The sequence below is a fragment of the Puma concolor genome, chromosome D1, assembly GCF_028749965.1.
Source record: "Puma concolor isolate L17-30 chromosome D1, mPumCon1.1.hap2, whole genome shotgun sequence".
Classification (NCBI taxonomy): Eukaryota; Metazoa; Chordata; class Mammalia; order Carnivora; family Felidae; genus Puma; species Puma concolor.
The window spans coordinates 78,363,448-78,389,219 of NC_141676.1; the positions used below are offsets into that span (position 1 = coordinate 78,363,448).

A 25,772-nucleotide genomic window follows, 5' to 3' on the forward strand; every position below is an offset into this window, starting at 1 on the left:
TTCATTCTAAGAAAATTTGTATCGTAGTAGATGGTAAACAGATGTGATGTGGTCATCATTTTACAGTGTGTACAAATACTGAATCATTATATTGTAAACTTGTAACTAACATGAGGTTGTATTTCAATTGTACTTCAATAAAAAAGTAAACAAATAAAAAGTTACAAGATTAAGTAACTAACTCAAAGTCACACCATCAAGCAGGAGAGCCAGCATTAGAATCTGTATCTTTGTCACTGGAGAGCCCAAAATCTTTCTACTACATTGTGGCTCCCACCAAACTCAGCTGATTCATGGAACTGAAATCTTAATTACTGAAAGACAATCTCACCTTATTGGCAACAGCATTGACACTTGGCCGGGCATCAAATATAAAGATTTTATGAGACTGAGCATTGGAATCCATGATAGCTTGAAGGTATTTTTCGTCTTCTTTGCTTCGCTTTCCACTCACTCCTACCATGGGCTGGCTACATCGAGTGATTGTGGCTTGACTCTCAGGATGAATCCATGATAAAACCTTAATGGGGGAAAAACAGTGACACACCCTTTATATATGTTTCTGTTTATAATTCTTCTCAAAAACATTACTCTACAAAATTCTGCTTTCTGATTAGTTCCAAAGCCTAACCATGAAAGGATATATAAGGCTGCTATAAAAAATCATTGCCTTTCTTTCAAGCCAATTCTGGCATATGGGCAATTTGGTCTAATTCTTTAATCAGGTATTGAGTTATGAAAGTCATGATTATTCGGAAGTGCTGTCTCTAGGAAAAAATATATTAAGAGTGTTAAGTAAACCTCTTAAAGTTTTATTGCTAAATCAGCAAACTGTCTAACTATAACATCTTCAGAATCTATGAGCTTTGTAACAAAAATTATTTAAGCCAATCTTTCTAAAACACAATACTTCATCATAAATTTATAAAGTTTTCTTCTTTCCAGGGTTTGAAGGAAAAGAGCAGTTACCACCATGATTAAAGAATATATAATAAAATAAAGAAATAGTGAACAATACAGAGCCAACCTTGTTTTCAAGTTAAGAATTGCAATTCTGTGCAGTTCTCTAATACCCATATCAGATTCTCAGAAACTTCTTTAAGTCTTTCCTCCACTTTTCATTTTACTAAATAACTCATCCTCTAATACCCCCATAAAAGGCCTGTTGCTATAGCTATTTTTATCCTGCATCCATGTTCCCATTCATTAACTTCAGCATCACGCAGAGTACAAAAGCATTTGCAAAGTCTCCTCAAAGCTTCATACTTACTGGGATACGGCCCCTTGATCTGAAGGATGCCACCCTCTTTAATTCTTCATCAGGAATATTTGCTGGCACAACCAATAGGGCAGGATATGTATCACAAAGCTCATACCTCTCATTTATCTTTGTTATTCTCCAGCTTTCATTCGGAATTCCCTACATGTGAAATGAAACACAGGACAAATTATTACCTAAAATATTACAATATAATGAAATAAAAGCTATATTTAACCTCTCTTGTCTGCACTATCTCTTAAGTTGTTGGAATAGTCACTGTCTACTGGTATAGTGGCCAGGCTATTCCAATGCAGGGATCTGTGTTCAGTTTGGTAGTCAATTACATATTGAAAGATTTCTTAAATCATTAAATACTGATCGATTGTTGGGTCTGTGCTAAACATATCCAGTAGGAAGGAAGGACACAGTAACACTTAAAATGTTCCCTGTCTTTAAAAAAAAAAAAGTCTCATTCAGGTTGATTGGATAATTGATTTTGTTGCCATTCAAATACCTTAAATAAAGAAATGTCAGGGAGCAGCTATCAAGTATCCAAGTATCCATCAGAATGCTATACATATGCTTATCACTTACATACCTGAGGTGAATTTTTCCCTCCTAAATTATAGTAGTAATGGAATGTTGCTAATCTAACACACAGTAGAAAAGCAAAAGAGTGGGGCAACCTCTGTGGCTCAGTGCGCTGAGCATCTGACTCTTGGTTTCAGCTCAGGTCATGATCCCCGGGCTGTAGGATTGAGCCCCATGTGGGGCTCTGTGTGAGCATGGAGCTACTTAAGATATTCTCTCTCTCTCTCTCTCTCTCTCTCTCTCTCTCTCCCTCTCTCTCTCCCTCCCTCCCTCCCTCCTTCTCTCTCTCTCTCCTCCCTCCCTCTCTCTCTCTCTCTCCTTCCTTCTGCCCTTCTCTCCCTCTCCCCTGCTCATTCATGCTTTCTCTCTCTCTAAAATTAAAAAAAAAAAAAAAAGGAGTATCAGAAGGCAAAAACAACAGGCGAGAGAAATATTTTTGAAAACAAATCAATTAATAAGCCCTCATTTGGTCCTTCAGGATTTGCTATAACTAGTCTACTACTTCACATAAAGGGTTACTTAAATAAGACACTTAAAATTTTCCATCTTCCGTTCCACAGAAAAGAAGGTCATTAATTAACTGGAATTAAGAAAATATATATATTTAAAATTTATGGCCCCTGACAACTCACATAATCAATCAGAAAAAGAAAGAATGGAAAGAAACCAAATTATAGTAAACTCCCCCACCACACACACATTTACTGGGTACCTGTTATGCACAGGTGCATGTCAGCAGACTTTTTACACACACACATGTACATATTATTGTACTCAGGTTCTGTTAACTTCAGTTTATAGGTGAAGAAATTGTGGTACACTGCAACTTGACCAAAGGAGGTAACAAAGAATTCCATGTACATTCCAAACCTATCCTTTTTATTTAGAAGTACATTGTTCCTAAAAAAAAATTAATATCCTAGTTCATGAAATTGTTAACAAAAATCTGAAATCAAAGGGCAGAATGTACTCCCCTTTAAAGAGGTATTTCTCAAGCGACTGCCAAATACCCAAGACAATATTAAAAATAAGAAAGGAAAGAAAATTTCTTCCCAGTAATCATATGGTAAATGCTATCAATAGAGTTTCCATGAATTCCTAGCCATGGTGTTTCTTCATCAGTGCCTTATATTCTATTTACATTAGCCTAGTCTCAACCTAGCTTCTTATGATACACATCACTCTTTCCCTCTTGCTTTCCTTAACTTTTTACATACTAAAAAATGGTTCAGGTAAGATGCTTATTGTTAGAAATAAAAGAAAGAATTAAAGGCTTAAAAATGTATTCCCATGCTATAACAAAAAAGTATGGTGAACTGGCAAGTTTACAGAGGTGGTACTCAAGCAAAAGCCTTAGATACCATCTTTAACTCATCCCTTTCCTTACATCCTTACCCCTTACATCCAATCAACAACCAGTTTCTATGACTTTTTTCTTCTAAAAGTATCAAAAGAAAACTTTGGTCACTATTTTCCATCCTCACTGGAACTTCCCTAATTCAGGCCATTACCACTTCTCTCCTGTCCCTCTGCAAGTCATTCCCCATGCTGGATCCACATAATCATCTAAGATGCAAGTTAGCATGCCATTCCTCTGTCTCTGGTTACCTATTCCTTTTCAGATAAAGTATAAATCCTTCATGGGGAGGAGTGAGGTCACCAAGTGGCAACACACGTGTTCCTGACTTTGCTCCTCCATGCAAGAAGAACAACTAACAACCATTCAGGAACAAGACAGCATTGAGAGAATCCTACAACACGGAGACCCAGAAAGCCTCCAATGGAAGGGGAAGAGAAGTGGCTGCATGTTGACCACACTGTCCCTCCCCCAAGGCCATCCCAGCACCACCACACAGAGAGATCTCCTCTGAACCCCTGGCTCCTCCAGTAGGAAACACAAGCCAGGAGCAGACCACCAGCAGCATCCCTCCCTCACCCCAGCATTGTGGATCCGCTTTGTAGGAGTCCCTACTCTGATCTCACACTACAGGGAAACAGAGTTCATACCTGCTGTGTCCAAGTAGTAATTCAAACCAATGGTTTTGCTCACCTGCACAGCCAAGCCCGGGGCACATATACTCTGACCAGGGAACTCAGCAGGGTACAAAACTCCCTAATTTAGATCCTCAAATGAGGAGTTCTGCCAGCCCTAGAATTCAGCTGCCTATAAGAGACTCACTTTAGTCTCAAAGACTCACACAGACTGGGAATGAAAAGATGGGAAAAGACATTGCAAGCAAATGATTAAAAAAAAAAAAAAAAAAAAGCAGGGGTGGGGCCCCTGGTTGGCTCAGTCAGTTAAGCATCGGGACTCTTGATCTCAGCATTGTGAGTTCAAGCCCCACACTGGGCTCCACACTGGGTGTGAAGCCTAATTAAAAAAAAAAAAAAAAAAAGTAAAAAGCAGGGTGACCACACAGGCAAAATAGACTTTAAACTAACAACAGTAAAAAGAAAAAAAAAGTCTTGGTATACTGAGAAAAGGGACAATACATCAAGAAGGTAAAACAACTGTAAATATTTACACATTCAACTTTGGAGCTCCTAAATGTATAAAGTAAATCCTGAATGTATAAAGCAAAAACTAACAGAGCAAAGGAGAAATAAACAGTAGTATGGTAATAGTTGGGGATGTCAATACCCCATTGTCAACAATGGATAGATCACCTAGACAGAAAAATCAATAAGGAATCAGTGGATATAAACAACACTATGGTCAAAATGGACCTAACAGGTATACACAGAACACTCTATCCAACAACAGCAGAAAACACATCCTCTGAAGTGCACACAGAACGCTTTCTACTATAGACCACATGTTAGGTCACAAAACATGTCTTAGCAAAATCAATAAGACTAATAAAATCATACCAGGTACCTTCTCTGACCACAGTGTCATAAAACTAGAAATCAGTAACAAAAGAAAACTGAAAACTTCACAAACATGAAAAAATTAAGCAACATTCTCCTGGACAACCAATGGGTCAGGGAACAAATTAAAGGGGAAATAAAGTTTATTGAGACAAACAAAAACAAACACAATACACCAGAACTTGCTGGATGTAGCAAAAACACTTCTAAAAGACAAGTTCATAGCAATAAATGCCTACCTTAAAAAGTAAGAAAGATCCCAAATTAACAACCTAAGTCTATATCTTAGTTATACTCTTAGTTAGACTAACTAAGGGAAAAAGAAAAAGGGTCTAAATTAACAAAATTATAAATGAAAAAGGAGATATTACAACTGATAGCACAGAAATTCAAATTATGGTAACAGGTTATTATGAAACTAATTGCCAACAAACTGGACCGCTAGAAGAAATGGAAACATTCTTAGACAACTTACCAAAACTAAATCAAGAAGAAACAGATGCTCTGAGTAGACCAATTACTAGTAAGGAGATTGAATCAGTAGTTAAAAATCTCTCAATGCAAGGGCGCCTGGGTGGCTCTGTCGGTTGAGCGTCCGACTCTTGATTTCAGCTCAGGTTATGATCTCACAGTTTGTGAGTTTGAGCCCTACATGGGGCTCTGTGCTAACAGTGCAGAGCCTCCTTGGGATTTCTCTCTCTCTCTCTCTCTCTCTCTCTCTGTCTCTCTCTCTCTGCTCCTACCCCTGCTTACATACTTTCTCTCAAAATAAATAGACAAGTTTAAAAAGATCCCTCAAAGGAGAAAAGCCCAAGACCAGAAATGTTAGATGTAATCAATAAATTCAGTGAAGTTGCAAGATACAAAATTAACATACAAAAATCAATAGTGTTTCTATACGATGAGAACGAATTTCCGATAAAACAATAAACAAATCAATGTCATTTACAATAACATCAAAAACAATAAAATACTTAGAAATAAATTTAACTTAAGGAGGTAAAAGATCTCTACTCTGAAAACTACAAGACACTGACAAAAAAAAAAAAAAATTGAACAAAGATGCAAATAAGTGACAAGGTAGCTTGTGTCTCCAAAAAAGACACCGAATAGCCAAAGAAATACTGAGAAAGAAGGACAAAGCCAGAGTTGTTACACTTCCTGATTTTGAGCTATACTATAAAGCCACAGTTATCAAAACAGATTCACATTAAAACAGACAAATACAACTAATGGAACAGAATCAAGAGCCTAGAAACAAACTCACACATAGACAGTCAACTAATATTTGACAAGGGAGCAAAGAACTCAATGGAGCAGGGACAATCTCTTCAATCAATGGTGCCAGGATAATTTGATATTCACATGTAAAAGAATGAAACTGGACCCATGTATAACATCACTCACCAAAATTAACTCAAAATGGATTAGACTTAAATGTAATACCTGAAACCATGAAAATATAGGAATAGAGAGTTCCTTGACACGGATCTCAGCAACAATTTTTTGGATAGGACACCAAAAGCACAAGAAACAAATAAAAAACAAAAGGGATTACATCAAATTAAAATTTTTCTGCACAGCAAAAGAAATCATCAACAAAGTGAGAAGACAACCTATACAGTTTGGGAAAAAATATTTGTAAACCGTGTACCTGATAAGGGGTTAATATCCAAAATATATAAAGAACTCATGCAATACACCAAATCGCTACATTGTACACCTAAAACTAATGTAACACTGTATGTCAACTATACTCAAAAAAAAAAAAAAATGTTTCGTATATATACAAGGCCAACAGATACGTGAAAAAAAAAGAGGTTAGAGTGGGAGAGAGCCAAAGCATAAGAGACTCTTAAAAACTGAGAACAAACTGAGGGTTGATGGGGGGTGGGAGGGAGGAGAGGGTGGGTGATGGGTATTGAGGAGGGCACCTTTTGGGATGAGCACTGGGTGTTGTAAGGAAACCAATTTGACAGTAAATTTCATATATTAAAAAAATAAATAAAAGTGATTATGATATAAAAAAAAAGATTCTCAATATAGTCATTCGGTAAATGCAAATTAAAGCTACAATGAGATATCTCCTCACATCTGTCAGAGTGGCTGTTATCCAGAAAAACAAAAACAAAAACAAAAACATGAGACAGCAAATGCTGGTGTCGTGAACAAAGAAAACCCTATTGGTGGGATTGTAAAGTGCCTCAGCCACTATGGAAAACAGTATGGATGATGCTCAAAAAATCAAAAACAGAACTATGATAGGATCCAGCAATTCTACTTCTGGGAATATATCCAAAGGAAACAAAAACAGCAACTTGAAAAGATACCTGCACCCCCATGTTCACAGCAGCATTACTTAAAATAGCCAAGACATGGAAACAACCTAAATGTCTACTGGTGGATAAATGGGTACAGAAGCCGTGGTATACTTATACAATGGAATATTATCCAGCCATAAAAAGCAAGGAAATCTTACCATTTGTAACAACATGGAAGGACCTTGAGGGTGTCACGCCAAGTGAAAGAAGTCAAACAGAAAAAAATAAATACTATATGATCTCCCTTACATGTGGAATATTAAAAAAAAGAAAAGAAACTCATAGCAAAGGACAGAAAAAGAGAACAGACTTGTGGTTTCCAGAGCCACAGGGTGGAGGAAGGGAAACTGAAGGAAAGCGGTCAGGTGGTAAAAAGGTAAAACTTCCATTACAAGGGAGATAAATACTAGGGACGTAATGTACAACATGACGACTACAGCTAACACTGCTGTATGATATACAAGGAAAGTTGCTGAGAGTAAATCCAATGCGTTCTCCTCATAAGAAAAAAAAAATTTCCCCTTTTTTCTTTCTCCTTTTTTTTTTTTTTTTTTTATTCTGTCTATTGTGACAAGATGGATGTTAGCTGAACCTATTCTGGCAATCATGTCATAATATGTGTAAATCAAACCATCATGCTGTGCACTTTAAACTTGTATGGTGATGTATGTCAATTATTTCTCAATAAAACTGTAAAAGAAATTCCTTTATGGGACTTAGCAAAGGCCTTCATCCTCCCACTTTCTCCACACTGATGTCTTGCCCCTCCAAACTCTAGTCTAGCCTGTACCAAATGCTTTTAGTTCCCAAATGGCCTCATATTCTCTCACTGGAGTACCTGCTTTATCAGTCACTGTATTCATCACTGTGTGCTTTAATTGTTAGTTTACTTCTTTGAATCCTCCATTAAATATATGCTCTTTGCAAGTCAGGATTGTATCTTCCTGTTTCAAAGACTTAGCCACTAGTATATAGTAGTGCTGTATAAATTTGATAAATGGATGGATGAATGAGTGAAGGAAGGAAGGAATGTATTAACGGATAAATCAATGAACCAAAAGGAAGCCTTCATAAGAAGCAAAATTGGCTTTTGAAGTTTTCTTAGAAAATATGGATTGAGAGCTAAGAGGGTTGGATCACCTAAAAGCATACATCACCTGAGATCCTAATGTACCACTCCCAACCCAGGTAGGTACTCCCATCTGTCAATCCCTTCACACATCCTTAAAGAAAACCACTCCCACGGAGAATGACTGTTACCAGTACGTAACATGCTTCAGGAAATTGTCAGAGTGGGGGTTGAACCACTGACTTACATTACTTATGTTACATTCATTACATTTATGACTATAGTCTTCCTCATTCTTAGATAAGTTGACACACCTATCTCCACTACAGGAATTCGCTTCCAAACCAAAAAGTGGCGTTGGCTAGTCAGCATACACTCTTTGTAGACAGTACTAAAGACATACCGACAAGTATTGATTTTGGCATACGTTTATACTCTCCTTGCAAATCACTGCCCTTCAGTTAATGTTCCCATTTATCAGGGTGGCTCAGCTGGTTAAGCATCCGACTTCAGCTCAGGTCATGATGTCTTGGTTTGTTAATTCGAGTCACGTCGGGCTGTCTGCTGTCAGTGCAGAGCCTGCTTCAGATCCTGTTTCCCTCTCTCTCTGCCCCTCCCCTGTTCATGCGTTCTCTCTCTTAAAAATAAATATTTATTTATTTATACAAAATTTATTGTCAAATTGGTTTCCATACAACACTCAGTGCTCATCCCAACAGGTGCCCTCCTTAATACCCGTCACCCACCCTCCCACCCCCCATCAACCCTCAGTTTGTTCTCAGTTTTTAAGAGTCTCTTATGGTTTTGGCTCCCTCCCTCTCCAACCTTTTTTTTTTTTTTTTCCTTCCCCTCCCCCATGGTCTTCTGTTAAGTTTCTCAGGATCAACATAAGAGTGAAAACATATGGTATCTGTCTTTCTCTGTATGACTTATTTCACTTAGCATAACAAATATTTTTTTAAAAAGAGTAAATTAAAGAGGGGTGCCTGGCTGGCTCAGGTGGTTAAGTGTCCAACTCTTGATTTTGGCTCAGGTCATGATCTCTTGATTCATGAGATTGAGCCCCACATCAGGCTCTGCACTGACAGCATAGAGCTTCCTTGGGATTCTCTCTCTCCTGCCTGTTTTCTCTGCTCCTGCCCTGCTCATGCTCACTCTCTCTCTCAGAATAAATAAACTTAAAAAAAAAAGAGTAAACTAAAGAAACATCCTCTTATGTAACAAGTTTAAACAGTTGTTAATAGGTTTATCCATTAAAAATAATGTATGATTAGCACTATAATGTATAGGTCTACAGAATTAATGTGGCTTTTCTTTCATGTTTTAGCAGCTGCACACAATGAATCTAAGCAGTCATGATTTCTTTTTTTAAAGCTTTACAATGTAATAAATACAATAATAATCATTTGAATAGATTTCTTTGATTCATAAAATATCTTCCTGTATATTAACAATCCTTCAGACATTCCTATGAATGAGTTCCTATGACCAAGTAAAAAATAAAAGCACTCTGACATGAATGACTCATTCAAGAGCACATACCTAAGAGTGAGGGCAAAGTAAGAGCTAGAGATAGGATTCAAACTCAGTCTTCTAAATGCTCTGGATTTCGTGGTAATAGTTGTACACCTCTAGGCATATGCTAAAAACCAATGGAGGGACGCCTGAGTGGCTCAGTCGGTTAAGCGTCTGACTCTCTCTTGATTTCGGCTCAGTCACGGTTTCGTGGTTTGTGAGTTCAAGCCCCGCATCAGGCTCTGTGCTGACAGCTCAGAGCCTGGAGCCTGCTTTCAGATTTTGTGTCTCCCTCTCTCTCTGTCCCTCCCCTGCTCACATTCTTTCTCTAAAATAAATAAATACATGGGGCGCCTGGGTGGCGCAGTCGGTTAAGCGTCCGACTTCAGCCAGGTCACAATCTCGCGGTCCGTGAGTTCGAGCCCCGCGTCAGGCTCTGGGCTGATGGCTCAGAGCCTGGAGCCTGTTTCCGATTCTGTGTCTCCCTCTCTCTCTGCCCCTCCCCCGTTCATGCTCTGTCTCTCTCTGTCCCAAAAATAAATAAACGTTGAAAAAAAAAATTTAAAATAAATAAATACATACATACATACATACATACATAAATAAATAAATAAATATTAAAAAACAAGTTTAAAAAACAGTGGACTGTACACTTTAAAGTGGTAAATTTTATGGAATATAAATTATACCTCAACTTGAAAGAAAAAAAGAACAGGGAGGTCTGTGTGTTCTGAGATGGTATGATCTCCAAAACACATTAAGTGAAAAAGAAAGGTACAGAACGGTGTGCACAGTATGCTGTTATCTGCTTAAAAAAATAATGCACACATATACTCAGGCTTTGCAGGCATAAGATCTCTGAGAGAATACACAGGCAACCAGTAACTTTATTTCCTAATGGGAGAGGAGCTGGGGTGGCTGAGGACAAGGCTGTCCTGGAAGGGAAACCTACCTTTCAATAGACCCTTTTGTACTTTTGAATTCTATGCAGGGTGCAAGGGTTACCACTTTAAATCTTTTTTAATTGAAAAGGAATACTCTGATGTTTCATCTTTAGTCTTAAGGTTTCTATTAAAGTATTATTTTCATTTTCTCCTATCATAAACTTAATATACACCAAAATAAACCCCAAAACCTGAATCTTCTAACTACAAAAAATGCAGTGTTATTTATAGTATGATTTGGCTTAGTTGACTCAGAGACAAAGTATCTAACTCTTTAAGAAAAAAAAAAAAAAAAAGTCAAAAATTCACCCAGTAAGTCAAAGATCATAAAGCATCTATATCATTTAATGTAGAGACTCTATTCTGACTGCCACACTTCCTCATCTTATAATTAGGGTATAACTGTTCATTTACTCTTTAACTTATTTTTTTTCTGTTAATAACATTTCTTTTCTGTAGCCACAGGTCTCCCACCTGCTTTCCAAAGTTCTATGTTGAATGCTACTAGAACAGATGGCAATTTCTGCCCAGATCCCCACAGAATATTCCTCATTTTGACCATTCCAAGGACATTGGTTGGATTTTCTGGTTGCTTTCCCACCCAGTTCTGACACTGACTTTTTGAAGTAGCAAATATCTTGCAATGTTACTTGTAGACTCTTGATTTTTAATTGATCCATTTATTGTGTATTCTGCTTCATACTCTGCCAAGCTGCTGGCTTTATAACTGAATAAGAAATTTTCGATTTTACTGGCCACATGCTACTGAGCAACAAACTGCGCTTCAAACCACTGGGTATCTTTAGTTCTCTAGTGGTGTGACGGGTTTTTACTCTCCTTGCTTTGTGAAACACACTTCAGTCAATTGGAAGCTTTATAATTCAAATGAAATGTTTGAAATCTAAAGACAAAATCAGTTTATTTTCATATCTGAATTCTAGAAAAACTGGGTATCAGATCTAATGATTACCAAAGAAACAATCAATGTCTCTGAACTTAAATTCTCAAGAAAGCACAGTGAACATGGGCAAAGTTAAAAATAAAGACTATTGTAGGGAGAGTTTAAATGTCAGTTTAAGGGCTCTGGGAAGTGGCGGGTCGAGAAAGAAGAGGGAGAATGATAGACTGTGCTGCAGATTTCCAGACATTTCCAGATTGAATTCTGCTTTCATCTCTTGCTGTGGTGAATCCCACCAACAGGTTTTCTAATATTAAACCAACTCATCTTAGTCACGATGTATTATCTCTTTGGTATACTATCACATTTGATTTGTTAACATTTTATGTAGACGTGTGTCCTCTATGAAGATCTAAAACTTCTAAAATTTCATGGGGAGCTAAGATGTAAGGAGAACTACTATAAAAGTTTTTAGAATTATGTTATAGGATATCCAAAAGAGAAGAATATGTGTGAATAATGTTGAATGGCATATAAGAATATCAAAATGTAAACATATTTACCATTTAATTTTTACCATTATTAACCACTTTTTAAACAAGCTGATTTACTTGTAAGCTCTTAGGTAGACAAGAAAAGATTTCTAAAAGATCTCTGTCTCAAACAGAGTTTGGCACTGTCTCAACCCAGTTTAAAGAAACTGAAAGCAGACAAGAAATCAGGATTAGGCTTCATTGAAAGAACAACAGTAAAACCCATACAACTTACATAAAGCTGTTTATGTCTACCTTTAAGCTTTGTGTTGTAATGAAAATAACCCGTAACATTAAAATTGAAAGAAAAAAAGTACATACCTGCCTTCTATACTCTAAAAGAGAGTCATATAGCTTCCACCCATTTTCAGGGAATACTTCTTTGTATTCAAAAGCAAAAAGAGGCTACAAAACAGTAAACAGAGTTAATAGCTAAAAAAAAAACAAAAAAACAAAAAAACAGACATTTAAGGAGATAATCAGAAATATATCCTTATCATACCCAAAGTTTTCATTTACTCATCTGTAAGGATGTTTTGTATTGGTGTCCTATTTCATATTGCTGTTTTAGCTCTTGTTTTATAATTTTGAAAATATATTGTTTTTTTCATATTTTTCAAACATATAGAAAAGCACAGAGGCCCACCACCAAGATTTATCAAATGCTAACATATCACCGTATTTCCTTCAGATATCAGCTGTTTAGGTTTTCTTCTAAATAATGAAAGACTTTACATAACAAAAGACATCTTCTGATATAATTAATTGGTTTGACATCCCAGATGTCAGCAGTTAGGCAGCCAAAGTTGATGCTACCTTTTCTAAAACATACTGAACGTATTATTTCTTGGCATACAATCGGTATACCAAAAAAGAAAACTTATCATTTAAATAGACAGAATGACAGAAACAACTATGATGAAAAACATTCAAAGGATAGTCAAAAGACCAGTACTCATTCCAATATTACTCCCTACTAGCTGTGCCCTTGAGGTAACTGCCTACCTGTTCCTGGCTTCAACTCCAAAATAGGGATAAATAATATTTGCCACCTACCCTGGGGCTACACCCACCATGGAAGCTGGATTATGTAACATAAATGAGGAAGCCTAACATCATGACTAGCAGATAGCAGGAGCTCAGCTAAGTATTTGTCCACCCTTTCCTCCTAAAATTGGTAGACTTAACTCTCAGCTCCTAATTAAAAAAGATTTCAGGGACGCCTAGGTGGCTCAGTCGGTCAAGCGTCCGACTACTTGATTTTGGCTGAGATTATGATCTCACAGTTTGTGAGATCGAGCCCCGTATTGAGCTCTGTGTTGACAGTGCAGAGCCTGCTTGGGACTCTCTCTCTCTGCCCTTCTCCATCCCTCAAAATAAACAAACCAAAAAAACAAAAACAAAAACAAAATACAAAAAACAAAAACAAACAAACAAAAAGATTTCAAATCCTAATGAAGACCACAGACAGCTTTTCATCATGGGAATGCCCTGGATAGAAAGATCATATAATTATAGAATGTCAGTGGGCAGACACTGACCTCAGAAATCAGCTACTCCAGCTTCCTCATTTCATACCAAAAAAGAACTATTCCAAGAGATTAGGTTAAACCTAAATTATGCATTTGGTTTAATGGCAAAGTAGGATCGTAAATGTAGTTTCTAGGTAGCTTAGACAAGTTTCTTTATAGTACTCCAAAAATTATAATACACACTTTTCTAAGATAAAGAAAAAAAAAAAAACACCTTACCAGGTTATTAGAGACAGGAAATGCATATTTCATTAGATTCTCAAATATGGATCTTCTTGTCCGCCCTTCAGGTTTATGAGCGAACCGTAAGTTCCGAATATCCTAGAAAAGATTTAGGATCCAAGTCATCTGTAATTGTTCACCTTTTATTGAACAAACACATAAGGTAACTGGGAACTATCTTGTAAAATGTTAAGACCTGTGAATGTGGGATACAAAAATAGGACAAGAGCTCCTGGAGACAGGGAAATCACAATGCCTTATTGAAAGAAATATTCAAAACCACAAGGTACTCTAATTTCCAGGCTATTGTGCCTACTCATCTATTTATTTAAAGTTCTTTAATAATGTTTATAACTTTCCATAATGTTCTTATATATCTTTCATTTTATTCAGAGGACAGAAATTTTATTTCTGTGTATTTACTCAAGATAAGCCAGTAAAGGAAACAGCATCTGATGCAGGCACTAGAGATAAAAGATATTATATCTGAAATTTACTATGACTGATACACAGCTCACGTATGTCCTTCCCCTGTGAAAACCCATTTTGTCATCAATTTCCCTATTAAAAACCTGATTAGCTCTTGTTATACTTCATAAGTATCTTCATTCCCATTATGCCTAGTGATGACTTTCCTATTTATGACCCCTTCCCAGGACTCATTTTCATTGGATCTTTGTAAGCTTCCTGCTACTAGACTGATAGAATCAAACTCTGCCTAAATCTCTTTGTCTACTCCATGTCCAAGTTCTTTAACCATCTCCTAACAGGTGAATTCTCAATTGTTTGGTTGATATCATGCGGGCTCTAGAGTCAGATCTAAAGACCAAGGAGGCTCCCGTTTCTGTTATTTGTCCTCAAGCAATTTTCTGTGCTCGGGCTGAACACAGATATTCATGTCTGGTTTACTGGCATCTTAACTGCACTAAGAAAAACTTGGGGACTAAGAATACTTTCAAACAACCCATTTTATCTAGGTGTTTTATAATCTAGGCAGAATTCAAACTATACCCAATCCTGTAAAACTGAATACAGAGACTACACTACAAATGCACTTGCAGTACATGAATGAGTAGAACATTTTATTAGAAATCTGACCCACAACTAGGATACTAGTTCTACCATATTATAAAACAAACATGTATGGAAATCTAAGCTGATGCCTTGTTTTTCTTCAGTAAAAATCTTTACCACTAGTAGAGATATTCAGAATCGCTCTGTCAACCATACAGCTATCTAAAAGTACCACAGCAGGGAGCCCACAAATTTACTCTATTTACTGTTAGATTACAGAAAAGTGACCAGGAGACAACGTGCCTGACACATGGTTGAAAGCTAAACATGCCTGACGCATGGTTGAAAGCTACTGCATTCTTCGATCCCTTCTGACTGCAGTGGAAAAGCATAGAGGCGCCTGGGTGGCTCAGTCGGTTAAGTGGCTGACTTCGGCTCAGGTCATGATCTCACAGTTGGTGAGTTCAAGCCCCATGTGGGGCTCTGTGCTGGCAGCTCAGAGCCTGGAGCCTACTTCAGATTCTGTGTCTCCCCCTCTCTCTACCCCTCCCCTGCTCATGCTCTGTGTCTCTCTGTCTCTCAATAATAAATAAACGTTAAATTAAAAAAAAAAAAACAGTGGAAAAGCATAAAAATAATTATTAAGTCATTACTTTTATTACTAGATACACAAAAGTTCTAAGAGTAGCATAAGAAAGGAACTTGCTTTTACTCTTGGCACTGGCAGAAGAACCAAAGAAAAATTAAGGCGATCTAGAATTGACACACATTGAGAACAGCAACAGCAACCAAAGAAGTGGCACCTGATATGAAAGATCTATGACTGAACGGAATGGTGAAAATTTAAAAGTCTAAGTTTCATTCAAATATCAATGCATTTAAAAAATACAAGTTAGACATCATCAGGGAAATGCAAATCAAAACCAAAATGAGATATCACCTCACACCTGTCAGGATGACTAAAATCAAAAACTCAAGAAATAAGTGTTGACGAGGATGCAGAGAAAAAGGAACCCTCGTGCACTGTTGGTGGGAATGCAAACTGGTGCAGCCACAGTGAAGACAGTGTGAAGGCTCCTCAAAAAATTAAAACTAGAGCTACCCTCAGATCATAATCGTATTACTGAGTGTTTACCCAAAGAATACAAAAACACTAGTTCAAATGGACATGCACCCCTATGTTTACTGCAGCATTTTGTACAATAGCTAAACCACAGAAGCAGCCCAAGTGTCCACTGGTAGATGAATGGATAAAGAAGATGAGTTGTGTGTGTGTGTGTATGTTCTGTGTGTATGTGTGCATGTATATATTATTCAGTGTTAAAAATGAATGCGATCTTGCCATTTGCAACAACCTAGATGGATCCAGAGAGTATAATGCTAAAAGAAACACCATATGATATCACTCATATATGGAATTTAAGAAACAAAATAAATGAACAAAAAAAAAAATAGAGAGAAACAAATCAAAAAACAGGCTCTTAATTATGGAGAACAAACTCCTGGTTACCGGGGGGGGGGGGGGGGGGGGGGGAAGGGGGGGTGTAAAACAGGTGAAGGGGATTAAGAGTACACTTATGATGAGCACTGAGTAAAATATGGAACTGCTACATCACTGTATTGTCCATCTGAAACAAATACAACACTGTATGTTAACAACACTGGAATTAAATTTTTTTTTTTAAAGATAAATATGATAGGTAAATGCTCTGAGTTAGAGAACATTCATGGCAAAGGAAAATACGGGGACGAAAATAAAAGAGCCAACCATGAGGGGAAAAAAAGGATAGGAGTTAGATAAGAAAATAGAGGAGGTCTATAATGTCAAGTTTTTCACACCATTTTTTCAGAAGCAGAAAAACTGTGAGACTGGAACGACAGGTGATGACGAATACATCAGAGCTGGCTCTTCCAGTACGAAGGCTCACCCCTAGGCTTCTGTAAATTAAAGGTAATCATTTCTATCATCCCTACTTCAGGATTTTTTGAGGCTCAACATGAAATAATCAATGTCAAAGTCACCTGTATTGGGTCCAAAAGAATTCAAGCCTAATTCATGAGAGACTACCTTTAATACTCCTAATTGTTGTTTTTGTCTTCTAGAATGATGTTTCAGTATGAAATCTATTTGACAGTTTGGAAACCAGTTTCTACCCACAGGTTCTATTTAATAGAAAGCTTTTCAAACCAAATAAAAATTGCACAAATATTATAACATTTACCTTACACACAGTCTCTAGTCCATAAGAATTTTCACCTCGACTAGAAGCACCACCAATTTTTTCTACTCTACTTATCACACCAAGAGAGGCATCTAAAACAAATGGGGGATCCTAAAGGAAGGAAAGAAAACAGCAATTAAAACGGAACAATTGATATAATGATCGTAGTTAGAAATGCTTTAATTAAAAATGATCAAAAATGGACAAAACTACAAACCACACACAGAAGTACATGTAAAAAATCTAGTCCCACCAGTCTTACCCGTTCCATGCTTTTAAAATATAACCTGTAATTCGTGACAGTCAGAGTTCCTCGTACAGCACCAGTGAATGGACATATATAAGTCACATCTTTGGCTGCAAAAGCAAAGAGTCCACAGTTTACCATACATTGTGCACTTTTAAAAACTGCGCTCTCATCTTTTCACAAGTAAAATAATTCTGATTGCTATTCTAACCTGGGCTCAAAAATCACAGAATCAGTGACTCAAACAGAACTCAGAGGTCAAATCCAAGCTTCCGACCACATACCAGTCTGGGGAAGGGATGCAGAGTAAGTGGGAAGGACTGAAGAGGCAGAGAAAACACTTGCCCTTAGAAGAGCAGGGTAGCTCCCCGCTGGATAAAGTTCTGTGTGGGAGTTGGAGTCGTGGCTGAAGGGTGATAGTGATGGTGGTTAACAAATGGAAATGTCTCAGGCCACAGACACCAGTCATCTTATAGTTTCTAGATCACCTCCCCAATCTGCTGGGCTTCTGGTCAGTCTAATTTATCAACATCCCTCCGAAAATACATCTGGAAGATCGAATACCAGAAACTCCTGACCTGATTATGTTTACAGGGAAAATACTGTAGGAGAAATGCAATGTATTCGAAATATAATTTCTTAGAAAAATAATAGAATAAGAGGACGTTGTATTTCTGACCAAGCTACTGATGTCAAACTTTGTAGAGAAATAATCACAAGCATTGTTCTATTACATGATTAACGATGAATCTACACAGCGTTAAGCTTTTTTAAACATCCGTTAATGAAGCAGGATAACTCAGCTACCACTAGCTCAAAATAATATTTAATATGGTAGAGTTCATAATGCCCACTATGAGCTTTTTTACATCTTAAAATATTCATAAATCCCTGTGATGTCATTATAGCAGCCAATGAGCAAACAGAGGAATATCTTCATCACTCCAAGAAAGTAAGGCACAAGCAACAGCAACAAATTGCTAAGAATTGTCCAAGGGGCTTCTGGGAGAACTTAGGGATATAAAATATGGATTAATATGGTATTGCAACTTCCTGACTTGGCTTTTTACTCACCACTTTGGAGGACTGAATGCTTTGTATGGAATCTGAAATGAGACTGACCTTACAACAAACATTTCTAACCTTCAAAATAGTTCCCTTGGGAATGTTCAAGTTTGAGCTACATTTTTTAAATCACTGTTTCCAATGCATGCTTCATTTAGAGGGAAGCTTTTACAATTAAATAAACCCATCATTAAGGAAAGATACATAAACTTGCCTTCCATACATTTTCTTGCCCTTATAAATTTTTACCTCAATGAGAAAAGCTTTACTCAATGCTACTAAAACATTTCTGGATTCTTTCCAGACCCAGTTTCTTTACTCACACAAGAAAATCAATCTCATTATTCTATATGCTACTGCAAGATATGTCCAATGTTTTTGTTACACCTTACCCTTTATCTAAAATCATGCATAAATTCATGAAAGTACTTCCAAAATTGTAAGCAGTATACATACACAAAGCGTTTCTATCTATGTTACTATTATCATCAGTCATTAGGTTCTGCTTCGTTCTGCCCACTTTATTGTTCCTCCTCAGGCTGGTGGCAGCTAAGTCACAATGAAGAGAGAATTTATGCCTATCAGGGTCTGTATCAAGTAGATGAGAGATTATGACCAGGAACCATTCCAGAGAAAATGACAATAGTAACAACCAGCATGGATGGTTTAGCACTGCGTAGTTTAAAGTATTTTTCACCTGTGTACTTCCTTTAACCTTCCTAACAAACCTTGCATATGAGACCTATAATTACACTTACAAAGTTTAGATGAGAGTACCAGGGCTCAGAGAATAGCCTAACGTTTCAGAACTAGTAACTAAGATTAAGACTTGAATGCGGTTCCTCTGACTACAAATTCGAATCTCTTTCCATCACGTCATGCAAAGCTAAACCACTAATATAGCGTAATCTGACTCCCGTGTTAAAGGTTGAAAGGTTGTAGTCTGGAGTTATCTCTACTCCTGATACACCCAGGCCACAATACTCTGATATTGTTACCTCCTTAAAGCATTCAGGTGATGTTCCTAACACTACTCTAACTTTTAAAAAATTAAACTGCAGATTTATATTAGACCAACTAAAAATCAAATGCCTTATCTACATGGATTAACATATTCTAGGTTACTCTAGCCTTACACTTTATATTAAACATAAATTTTTCACATAAGTCTACATAGATTATTTTGAATCAGAATATTTAATAGATTAGGTATTCCTCTGAATTTTGCAACACTAATCCCACCTAGTCGTACTGAGAGATTAGATTTACCAACCCTCTCAAATTTTCACCGAGTTCACAGGGGAAAGACCCATAATAGTTTCTGTGAGATGAGCTAAAGTGACCTTGAGAATACATATTATAAGGATATAAAATATACACAAATATAATATATGAGAGCATGCAATCTGTACAGAAAGAGAGGCACACAAACATACTCTGAGTAATACATTGAAGGGGAAATCCATCCAGCTGGAGGATCAGAAAACATCGAAACATCGAACATGGAAAACATGTTCCAGGAACATCGGCATGTGAGTTGTGCCCCAGTGACAGGTATCCTTTAGGTGGGTAGAGAGAGAGAGATGGCCCTCAATGCAGAGGAAGAACTGAACCCAAGATACAGAAGTGGAGAAGGAAAGTACTTTTGGGGAAAAAGGTAAATATACAGTCTGGCTCTCTCTACAGTGATACACTGTATCACACACTCTTCACTCTGCAAGTTCCCTCCTGGGTTCCTCTTCTACCAAGTATTGTAAACTGTTTACTAAAGCCATGTTCTTGGCTCCCTCCTTACTATATGCTCCAAAGGTTAATTTCATCCTCTCACTTTGAATGGATATCTATGTTCTGATGATTCAAATCTGGACTTCCAGTCCTGAACTCTCTCTTAAGCTCCTAAGATATCTCCACTTAATACCTTCACTTGAAGTTTCTCAAAGGTACCTGAAAATCAATATGCACATGTATGACATCAATGACTCAGGACAGTTGAGAGAAAAAAAGAAATTCAAGAAATTCTTAGAGATTGAGTCCTCTGGATCTCACTGGATGTCAGAGTTCAGAAAAAAAGTAGTAGTCCAGGATGATATATTGAGATTTCTGCTTTGAGTGAATGGACAACTGGTGTTAGTACTAACAGAGGGAGAGAAGAAAAGAAAAGGAGTAAATTTAGGGATAGAGGTGATGATTTCAGTTTGGGAGATGCTGGGTATAAGGGACATCTATAGGATATCCAAGGGCATGTATATAGGACACAGGCATTTGTTTATATGCATTAGGAGAGAAGTTCACACTAAAAACAACACATTTTAGAGTCCTCAGTAAATATATGGTAGGTAGAGCTACTAATTTAGATATGGTCAACCAAAAAGAGCAGGTAAGAGGAAAAAGGGAAACAGATCAAGGACAAAGTCCTAAAGGAGTATCGCTATTTAAAGGAACAGAAGCCAACGAGAGCTGGAGTGGTAACTTCAGAGTCTTTGATAAGGTTATTTATCACAGTGGAAATAGCATGTACCTCAGGCTCAGAAAAGCAAAACACTGTCAGTCATAAGACTCGCTGTAACATTACTAGCTATGTAATCTCCCTATGCCTTAGTTTCCTCATCTACAAAATGGGATTAACGTCTTTCTCAGAAGATGTGAGGACGCTTACATGAGACAGTGGGCATTCAATAATGATAACCATTCTTATTATGTAATGTCCAATGCTGATAACATAGAATACTAACTTAGTAGCTCAGCAGAACAAGAATTTAGGGCATACACGAGGCTGAGCAGGGAGCAGAAAAGAAACTGGGGAGGTATTTAGTCAAGAGTTAAAAGCAAAAAGAAACATGTATCTTGCAAGAGCGAAGGAACTAAATGTACGGTAGGCAAGCCTTTTGACTTTCTTATTTTTACACGAGGGAATGACACCTCGCCAGGATAAATTAAGCATTTATTAAGTCCTTTTAAAAATTATAATTGAAATAAATGAAAGGTGGTGTTTCATTGGCTAGGAAACCATTTACTTTATTCTCTTAATTAATTACTTCTTATTTCAAGAGCGATGGTATTTTGTAGATTACCACACACATGTAATAAAGTAAAAGCCTGAGTACCAAAAAACAAAACAAAACAAAATTAAATGCTTGTTTCCAGTCCATACAATACATTAAGGCTTAGTTCTTTAGGATACAAAAGAAAAGCAGCCATAGGCAAAAGGTTTGCTTTGCAATAGAGATGAGATATTTTCATCCAAAACTCAGCCTAAGTTTATTCAGAGTAGAAAAAATAAAGGAAGCAGAAAGAACGTGTTTTGAGAAAAATTACTTGTACAAAGTGACAAGTCAATGTTTTATCTAGGCAAGCCAATATCTTACTGCAGTCATTTAAAATAATGAAGCTTTCTTTAAAAAATTCCGTGACAGGGAGCACCTGGGTGGGTCAGTCAGTTGGGTGGCCAACTACAGCTCAGGTCATGATTTCTTGGTCTGTGAGTTCAAGCCCCGTTGGGCTCTGTGCTGACAGCTCAGAGCCTGGAGCCTGCTTCGGATTCTGTGTCTCCCTCTCTCTCTGCCCCTTCCCTGCTCTCTGTCTCTCTCTCTGTCTCTCTCTCTCTCTCAAAAACAATAAACATTAAAAAAAATTTTTTTAATTAAAAAAATAAAAAATTTAGTGACAGTCGACAAGAAAAAGCCACCTACTTTCAATGAATGTAAAGCAAATGAATGTAAAGAGAAGCAGCAGGGTGTAATTCACTATGTATGTTTCCCAGTAGTCCAAGTACACACATGACAGTAAGCGTAGTAGATCCAGGCTTACAGGACACACCAAATGCTAGGAAGACTGGCAGTAATGAGTGCAGTCAGACATAAGGTGTCTTGGACAGTGAGGCTGCTCTCTGTACACGGAGAGTATTGAACAGTCTGTATCCTCAGAAAGAAGAAGGAAATTCAACAAAAAATACCATTACAGACCCATGTCTTTAATATTTTCTCCTGGAAGCAAGGGTGGTTCTTCCATTTCTGCTAATTTGTTAGATTCCCTCAGGACCTGGAACAGAAAGGGGAGGAGGGAGCAAGAAAAGAAACATGTTTTATTCAAAGGCCAATTTTTCACACTGTATCACACACACTACCTGAAATCAAATTACAAAAACTATGGTGCTGGCATGTGCCACACGTGAAGCTGCTGTTTTTCTACAGGGCATTTACTGAGTGCCTACTTCATATGAGGTACCATACAAAACAGTTTACGTGTTTTCTCAATGAATCAATCCCACAACAGCCCTATAAGTGTAGGTCTTATTATCCTCATTTCGCAGGTGAGGGAAAACAGGCCCGAAGTGACCATTAACTTCTTCAAGGCCACGTGGCTGACAAGTCAGAATCTAGATGTGAATCATAGTTTAGTGGACTGCAAAGCCCATGTGCTTTCCATTAAACCACGACCAGGGGCCTTAGTGCATTTAAACTCAGATAATATCAAGGTCTTATGCGGATCTAATGTTTAGAGAATTTGGAAATGATGGCGACAAAAGTATCTTGTTGAAAAAGAGGTATTAATATATTACAATCATGACCAACAACTGTTATTGAATAGTTAGCTTACAAAGGATGCTACACTGGATTCCAAGTATGTAAAGATACAGATACACAGTTGCATAATAGATTTATGAAACAAGCAAGACACATACACACACATACACACACACACACACACAATTGTCATATGCTAAATATAAATACATCCCCCTAGCTACCACAAGCCTCCCCACCTCCACCTCTTACACTTCTAGACAATAACCTTTATTGTCTCCAATTTTTTAGCTCATGTTAATTCCTCAACATCCCGCAATGTGGTTTTGCCACCTAACCCAATCCTTCCAGGGAATCCACTTTCTTCCCAATAACTTTCCATTATTATAGATAATGAACATTTCTCAGTCTTTATTTTTATCTCTCAACTACATCTGACCTCATCTAAAACTTGCCTTTTTTTTTTAATGTTTATTTATTTATTTGGGGGGGGGGCAGAAAGAGAGGGAGAGAGAGAATCCCAAGCAGGTTCAGTGCTTTCAGCACAGAGCCCAACTCAGGGTTCGAACCCATGAACCATGAGATCATGACCTAAGCCAAGATCAAGAGTCAGATGCTTAACCGACTGAGCCACCCAGGCACCCTAACTTGCCTGCTTCTTGAAAGCACACCATCCTGTTAAACTCTTCCTTCTCTGACCATTCTTTTTCAATAAGCTTTATTTCCCTTCCCCAACCTTCCCTGTTCTTCAGAGATTTGTCCACACCTCACTTTACTCACTTCCTGATATCTCTTACGTTACCTATGGCTTCACCTAACTTCGGTCTATGCTGCCAGCTCAGATTTTTCTTGCACTCTAGGTTCCATTCAACCAACTGCTACTGTTCCTCCCCATCCAGATGTCCCCCAAACACCTTGAACTCCACAGATCTCAAGCTGACCTATGTTCATACTTCACAAACGACACCAGCATCCATTTCGTTGCCTAAGTCACATCTGGGGGAGGGCTGAGCAGTGGTCTCTGTGCAGACTCAGGCATCCTGCTTCAACCTTGACTTGTTTCATTAGACTGAGAACCAACACCACTAGAAAAAAGATTCCCAAACACTTTTTAAGTAGCTTTTGACTTTTATTTCCTTTGGTCCAAAAAGCAGATGTAGAGTCTTCAAAAGTAGGTAAAAAGGAAAACAATGTACTGCAGCCACTTTAAAGGTCACCTTCTGCAGGCCCTCAAACTCACTCAGGGCTCTCCTATGCATGAGCTCCTATCTGGCACTTACCACACCATCTACTTTCTTGCTACAGACTCTGAGAGAAGAGGTGTCATATCTTATACACTCTGAATACTGAATAGAAATATAACATGGGCCATATATGTGATTTTTAATTTTCTAGTAGTCACATTAAAAAAGTAAAAAGAGGGGTGCCTGAGTGGCTCAGTCGGTTAAGTGTCTGACTTCAGCTCAGGTCATTATCTCACAGTTCGTGAGTTTGAGCCCCACATTGGGCTTTGTACTGACAGCCTAGAGCCTGAAGCCTGCATCAGATTCTGTGTCTTTGTCTCTCTCTCTCCCCACTTGCATTCTCTCTCTCAAAAATAAGTAAACATTTAAAAAATTTTAAAGTAAAAAGAAACAGGCAAAACTGGTTTTAATATCTTTAATTTATGGCACAAAAACAGACACATAGACCAATGGAATAGAATAGAAACCCCAGAACTAGACCCACAAATGTATGGCCAACTCATCTTTGACAAAGCAGGAAAGAACATCCAATGGAAAAAAGACAGTCTCTTTAACAAATGGTGCTGGGAGAACTGGACAGCAACATGCAGAAGGTTGAAACTAGACCACTTTCTTACACCATTCACAAAAATAAACTCAAAATGGAGAAAGGACCTGAATGTGAGACAGGAAACCATCAAAACCTTAGAGGAGAAAGCAGGAAAAGACCTCTCTGACCTCAGCCGTAGCAATCTCTTACTCGACACATCCCCAAAGGCAAGGGAATTAAAAGCAAAAGTGAATTACTGGGACCTTATGAAGATAAAAAGCTTCTGCACAGCAAAGGAAACAATCAACAAAACTAAAAGGCAACCAACGGAATGGGAAAAGATATTTGCAAATGACATATCGGACAAAGGGCTAGTATCCAAAATCTATAAAGAGCTCACCAAACTCCACACCCGAAAAACAAATAACCCAGTGAAGAAATGGGCAGAAAACATGAATAGACACTTCTCTAAAGAAGACATCCGGATGGCCAACAGGCACATGAAAAGATGTTCAGCGTCGCTCCTTATCAGGGAAATACAAATCAAAACCACACTCAGATATCACCTCACGCCAGTCAGAGTGGCCAAAATGAACAAATCAGGAGACTATAGATGCTGGAGAGGATGTGGAGAAACGGGAACCCTCTTGCACTGTTGGTGGGAATGCAAATTGGTGCAGCCGCTCTGGAAAGCAGTGTGGAGGTTCCTCAGAAAATTAAAAATAGACCTACCCTATGACCCAGCAATAGCACTGCTAGGAATTTATCCAAGGGATACAGGAGTACTGATGCATAGGGGCACTTGTACCCCAATGTTCATAGCAGCACTCTCAACAATAGCCAAATTATGGAAAGAGCCTAAATGTCCATCAACTGATGAATGGATAAAGAAATTGTGGTTTATATACACAATGGAATACTACGTGGCAATGAGAAAGAATGAAATATGGCCTTTTGTAGCAACATGGATGGAACTGGAGAGTGTGATGCTAAGTGAAATAAGCCATACAGAGAAAGACAGATACCATATGGTTTCACTCTTATGTGGATCCTGAGAAACTTAACAGGAACCCATGGGGGAAGGGAAGGAAAAAAAAAAAAAAAAAAGAGGTTAGAGTGGGAGAGAACCAAAGCATAAGAGACTGTTAAAAACTGAGAACAAACTGAGGGT

The 25,772-nt window shown here is 37.7% G+C and overlaps 1 protein-coding gene across 4 annotated transcripts in view; it reads right to left on the minus strand.

The window, feature by feature from the left end:
• MTMR2 (myotubularin related protein 2) overlaps positions 1-25,772 on the minus strand; it is a 117,399-nt gene that overhangs the window by 27,907 nt on the left and 63,720 nt on the right. For 3 of the 4 annotated variants that reach the window (XM_025928015.2, XM_086678611.1, XM_086678612.1), the window contains 7 exons: positions 22,268-22,343; positions 17,256-17,350; positions 16,994-17,104; positions 13,755-13,856; positions 12,325-12,408; positions 1,271-1,420; positions 332-520 (listed from right to left, as the gene is read on the minus strand). In XM_025928015.2, coding sequence (XP_025783800.1) covers positions 332-520; positions 1,271-1,420; positions 12,325-12,408; positions 13,755-13,856; positions 16,994-17,104; positions 17,256-17,350; positions 22,268-22,343 — 807 coding nt within the window. Of the gene's footprint in view, positions 1-331; positions 521-1,270; positions 1,421-12,324; positions 12,409-13,754; positions 13,857-16,993; positions 17,105-17,255; positions 17,351-19,741; positions 19,762-22,267; positions 22,344-25,772 lie in introns of those variants that run through there. The other variant, XM_086678610.1, reaches the window with a different exon arrangement.